The sequence below is a fragment of the Marmota monax genome, unplaced genomic scaffold, assembly GCF_021218885.2.
Source record: "Marmota monax isolate L192 unplaced genomic scaffold, Marmota_monax_Labrador192_F-V1.1 WCK01_AAM20220418_F8-fsc00102, whole genome shotgun sequence".
NCBI lineage: Eukaryota > Metazoa > Chordata > Mammalia > Rodentia > Sciuridae > Marmota > Marmota monax.
In genome coordinates, this window is record NW_026692494.1 from 552,162 (window position 1) to 557,978 (window position 5,817).

At 40.0% G+C, this 5,817-nt stretch overlaps 1 protein-coding gene across 1 annotated transcript; it reads left to right on the plus strand.

The window, feature by feature from the left end:
• Positions 1-2,795: 2,795 nt before the first annotated feature.
• LOC124092264 (olfactory receptor 7D4-like) lies at positions 2,796-3,731 on the plus strand. Its single transcript, XM_046443728.1, has one exon. The coding sequence runs from the start codon at positions 2,796-2,798 to the stop codon at positions 3,729-3,731; it is 936 nt and encodes a 311-aa protein (XP_046299684.1).
• The last annotated feature ends 2,086 nt before the right edge of the window (positions 3,732-5,817 follow it).

The window sequence follows — 5,817 nt, forward strand, 5'->3', positions numbered from 1 at the left end:
TGTTTAGAAGACACTATCCAATTCTACCTTTAAAAAGGGGGGGGGGGGGGTTGGCTTCAAAGTATAGCCTTCATTTAGTAAGTTTGCAGTTTATTCAGTGATACTGTACGTATAGTTGAAATTTTAAGTCCTTGTTGGAAACATCCAGTGTTTCTAGATGTTAAAAGTGAACAACACATGGTAAAAGTAGAAGGCTAAAGTAATTTCCTTTAAGTATTTTTCGTTACTACATAGGCATGCTTGCCATTTAGGGGAAATGGAATCGTTGAACTTGATGTCTTGGAGAGTATGCTGAAGGTTCTCTAGGTGGTGGGTGGGGGAAGGAGAAAGTATGCATAGAGAAGCATCCTGTGCCCCTTAGATTAGTTCAGGTCATCTAGCCATTGTTCCATGTGCATTTTGGTTAATATTGCTAGGCATTAAAGAATAAATCCTGATGTCCAAAATTTGTTAGAAGTAGCAAAATAATCCCTATATAAATATCTTTTTCTTAGATTTTAGGAAGAACTGTCTTCTGGGAATGACCTTTGTTAATCCACTTCTTGGAACTAGGCATAGTCCTTAATGTAGTCACTGGAATGGTGAAGAGAGAGAAGAGGAAGGGTAAGGGGAAGTGCTCTTTGCTAGTATCTTAATCCACCTCTTGGAACTAGGCATAGTCCTGAATGTAATCACTGAAATGGTGAAGAGGGAGAAGAGGAAGGTTGAGGGGAAGTGCTCTTTGCTAGTATCAACACATCTGGAAGACAGGTTTAGATTATAACCATAGATCTGTATGTGCATTTTTGGTAAAGTACTTGTGTTTATTGTGCAAAAAGTTCATGCTTTATTTTACAACATCTATGCTATCTGAGGTGACAATGAATCATAAAAATTAGAGCTAGTGAATTAGCCAATTTGTGAATATATTTTTGTTATAATTGATAGAAAAGATGCATCTTGGACGTGGAATTATTTTAGCTTTGCGCATTGTGTGCCAGGTCTTGCTCATCAGGCCAACAGCAGGGGGGCACCAGGAAGCATGCAATGATTTACATTTTGATGTTAGCCACTGGTGGGTATGCATCTTCTGGCTGTCCTATAGGAATACTTTAAGTCACTGGGGACATCCATTCTTGCTAATATTTTAGTAGCAGAAATCTAGTAATGAATTAAACTTGGTATATTCTGTTACTCTGTCTCATTTGAAATTGAGCATTCAGAAAATGCATTGTTTTAGTTCTAACTCTGCCAATATGTCCATCTAGGGGCCTGCTGCCTTTTCTGTCTTCAGTGAAATTTTTGTCCTCAAGAAAGGATAAACAGATTGAGATGGTGTAGTGTATTCTTGGTTATCAAAAACACTCACGTAGCTTGGGGATTTTGAATTCAAGATGTGTGGAAAAACATGATACACTATGATCTCAATCATACAAAATTTGATATTGAGTATGTATGTGCACGACCTAAAGGGACGGATCCAAGTAAGCTGCTTGTGACTGGATGACTTTTTTCTTTGGCTTGTGTTTTAATTTTTCCTGTAATGCACATATTAACTTAAAAAAGAGCTAGTTTAAAAACCTGGAAAAAATATATTTGGATGCATATTCTTTAACTTTACCATTACTCTCCAATTTTATACCCATATTCAGGCAGATGATTAGTTGGACAATTTCTCTTTTGTGTTATAGAAAACATTCTGCTCTCCATATTTATTGTACTCCCAAGATTGCATTTGTTCAACACCTGCGATGTGACAACCACTGAATAAGTCACTGGAGAGACAAATGATGAGACAAAACTATCACAGTCTCAAACTCACCAATCAACATGAGTTCATTGGTGTGAAGTCAAGAAGGACGAGCACAGGAAGCCCCACTGTGGGCCCCACACACTCTGTCCCTCCTTGCCATCACCCTGTCTTCCTCACATGGCTCCTCACAGCCCCTCCTGCACCAAGCTCACCAACTGACAGAACCAACATAGATCCTTCTCTCTCCTCTGAAATTGGTTTTTGTTCCTAAATCCTCTTATTAACAGTGACCAGTCTTCCTCTCTCAGTTCAACATCCAGGCTTCTGAGTAGGCTGTCCTACCCAGAATAGAGACCACATGGATTAAGTACCCTGGGTGTATCACTGGGGTCACAGTAGAAAATCACATCATCTCATTTAATTTCACATTTCAATCCTCCCATGCAGTGAATGTTCACTGCTCCTGCTGTGGAGAATGGTACTGTGACCTTAAATAGCACCTTCAAGGTCACAAAGATAGTACAGTGAGGGGAAAATCTCTATTCTACAAACTCTGGACTCAGGAATCAATCCCATGTTTAAATCACATCACATTGAGATATTTATATGTTCAAAATATATTAAAGGAGTTCTTAAATAACACTAGTAATAATAATGACAACTCTCATTTACTCAGACTCCTACTCAGCACCAAATAAAGAAATAGCAATGACCACAGTCTCAGCAATTTAGCAAGGCCATGAGCAACTTAGGGATACCCTATTTCAAAATAATAAAAAAAAAAATTTTAAAAAGGGCTGGGGATGTTGATCAGTTGTGGAGTGCCCCTGCGTTCTATCCCCAGTACCAAAAAAAAAAGAAAGAAAGAAAAGCTGAATGATTATATGCTTTGAAAGAGAAATGAGTGCCACTTGACTGAATAAATCACAATCACTGGCAGAAATAAATAAAGAATGAAGGCCAGCCACCCTAGGATGATATTATAAAGTGAGAGCTAACTGAGGTTTCAGTTGACTGTTCATTGAACTTCCTTTTCTCTTTCTCCAGAAGATACACTGGATTTATGGAAGCAAAAAACCATACAGTCCTATCCCAATTCCTCCTCCTGGGCCTCTCAGAGGATCCAGACCTGCAGCCCCTCCTCTTTGGACTGTTCCTGTCCATGTACCTGGTCACAGTGCTTGGGAACCTGCTCATCATCCTGACCATCTCCTCTGACTCCCACCTCCACACCCCCATGTACTTCTTCCTCTCCAACCTGTCCTTCATTGATATCTGCTTCATCTCCACCACAGTCCCCAAAGTGAACTTCCAGGCACAGGACAAAAATGACATTTCCTACATAGAGTGCCTCACTCAGGCATATTTTTTTAATACCTTTATTGGAATGGATAATTTCCTACTGACTATAATGGCCTATGACCGCTTTGTGGCCATCTGCCACCCCCTGAACTATGCAGTCATCATGAACCCCTGGTTCTGTGTCCTCCTGGTTCTGATGTCTTGGATCATCATGTTCTGGTTCTCTTTGATTCATATTCTGCTGTTGAATCGACTGGCCTTCTCCATGGGCACTGAAATCCCACATTTCTTCTGTGAAGTGACTCAGCTTCTCAGGGTGGCCAGCTCTGACACCCTCATCAATAAAGTCTTTCTTTACATGGCAACCGCTCTGCTCGGTGTGTTCCCTGTCACTGGGATCCTCTTCTCTTATTTTCGGATTATCTCCTCCTTAATGAAGATGTCCTCTTCTGTGGGCAAGTACAAAGCATTTTCCACCTGTGGGTCCCACCTCTGTGTGGTCACCCTGTTCTATGGAACAGCACTTGGAGTTTACCTCAGTTCTGCTGTGACCCATTCTTCCCAGAGAACCATGATCACCTCAGTGATGTACTCTGTGGTCACCCCCATGCTGAACCCCTTCATCTATAGTCTGAGGAACAAAGATATGAAGGGGGCCCTTCGGAGACTTGTAGAAAAAGCAGCATCTTGTTCCTGATGAATCACTCAGCTCAGAGCTGAGCATTGGATCCCCCAAAACATATACTGTGGATTTTCGGTCTTGGTTCTTTTTCTCCCCAGAAATGTACTTGATGTCTTCTATCCCTAAACCATCTACGGCTTTGCATACACACTCAGTAATTCTTTCCTAACTTTTTCCTCTCATGCATGGTCCATAAAGGTCCAAGTTTTTAAAGGTTTCTCACAGGTACTTCTGAGATTTCCAACTGGACTTAAGTCTATCACATGTTGGTATGGTTTCCTAAAAAATCGTTGGTAGAATGTTCGTGTTCTTTCACTTAATTTATTGTTTTGTATTTTGTTTTACTTTCTCTGGAGCAAAAAAAGGTACAAATCATCAAAGCAAAGTGCTCATCATATCATGACTGTGCTGGTCACTTTATCTGTATGACCTTATTTAATTTTGAAAACACTTTGGGATATTTGCTCTCATTCATACATTTTCCAAAGGAAGACTGGGTTGGACAAAATACTGGACCTGACACAGAGCCCTCACTGACTCTGGTATCGAACTGTTCATTAGAGCAATGCTTCCATTTTCAACCTGCAATTTGAAATCTAATTTTTAATGTGGGTTTGTTCATATGATTCTTACTGATAAGATGCCTACAGTAACTCTGATTTTTTGTGTTATTTTACGAACATTCCTTATTTCCATTTATTCTTTCCTTCCTTTTCTCCTTCATTTATTCCTTCCTTCTTTTTTCCCTCCTGTCTTTTGGCTGGTTTGTTGGTAAAGATCCACTTGCTCCTCTCTATGGCTGAAATAGTCTATTGTAGTTTGGTATATTAGGAGTTTATCTGTATATCCATTCATGGACATTGGAGTGATTTACATCTTTTCACCCTTGTGAATAGTGCGCTGCTGGGTGAATGTTAGCTCATTTGTCTGCTTTTGTGACACTGTCACCAAAACATAGTCCTGTATTTTGCTGGTGTTATAGTTGCATTTATTTATTTTTTTCATCTTAGGGATCTTTTTCTCATGCCTAATGTATCTTAAGTCAAGGTGGAAATCTCAGGAATACCTGTTTAAAAAAAAAAAAATCTTGGACCTTTATGGACCATGTATAAGGGAGGAAAGTTAGGAAGGAATGACTGAGAATGTATGCAAAGTCCCCAGAACCAGCTCCTGTGATGTTTCTCCAGCTCACAATCTCTGGAGATTTTAGGCATCATTTCAGATTCACAAGTTATGGTAGGGAAAAAAGTCCTTTCTGTCTAAATTCACTTTTAAAATGTGTACAAACCTGTGAATCCAGAGGATGAAAAATTTTTGGAGATGTACAATGGCCATGATTACGTAAGTACGTGAATGTAATTAATGCCAATGGACTAATGCAACTAAGTAGTTTCAATGGTGGTATATTTGGCTCTGTATATTTTGCCACAATAAAAAACAAAATAAAAAGAAGAGTCTTGAAAAACATACAAGAAAGGAGTGGTATGAATTGTATGCATGAGCTATCTCTGGAGTAGAGGTAGAGTCCCAAAACTTTTGTAGATATCCATGTTCTCTTCTTCTACTACTAATATCGGAAGTCCTTAGAGACTATGATAACATGGATCAATATTACTACTAGCTGTCAGCTTCTACAGTGACCCCTCCCAGGTCACATAATAGTAAATAATGAGCCTGTATCTCCAATCCTTTAGTTGTTCCAAGTTCTGTGGGCTCCATACCTGTGTCTTCTCCTCACTTGGTTGTCTATCTCTATCTGATATTGTATTCTTCTCAGTCCCCAGGACAGACTGAGTTTCCACTGGGCACCAGGCAAGGGAGGGGTGTTGGATTTTCCATTCTTGATCATAACCCAGCAGAGAAGCAGCTTAACCTGGTAAGGGCTAAGGAAGTTGATGGATGAAGGAAGGTTTGAACCTTAGTGATACTTCAAATTACAAAATAGGGAAAAGTCCCTAGCACATAACCTGCCCCAAGTAGACACAGGTAGTGGGGGGGTAGGTCATGGCTGGAGTAGGGTGAAATTTCTCCCGAGTGGGCTAGGGGTGTAACTCATCAGCAAAGCACCCACCCAACATGCTCCATATGCTGGACTCAATTC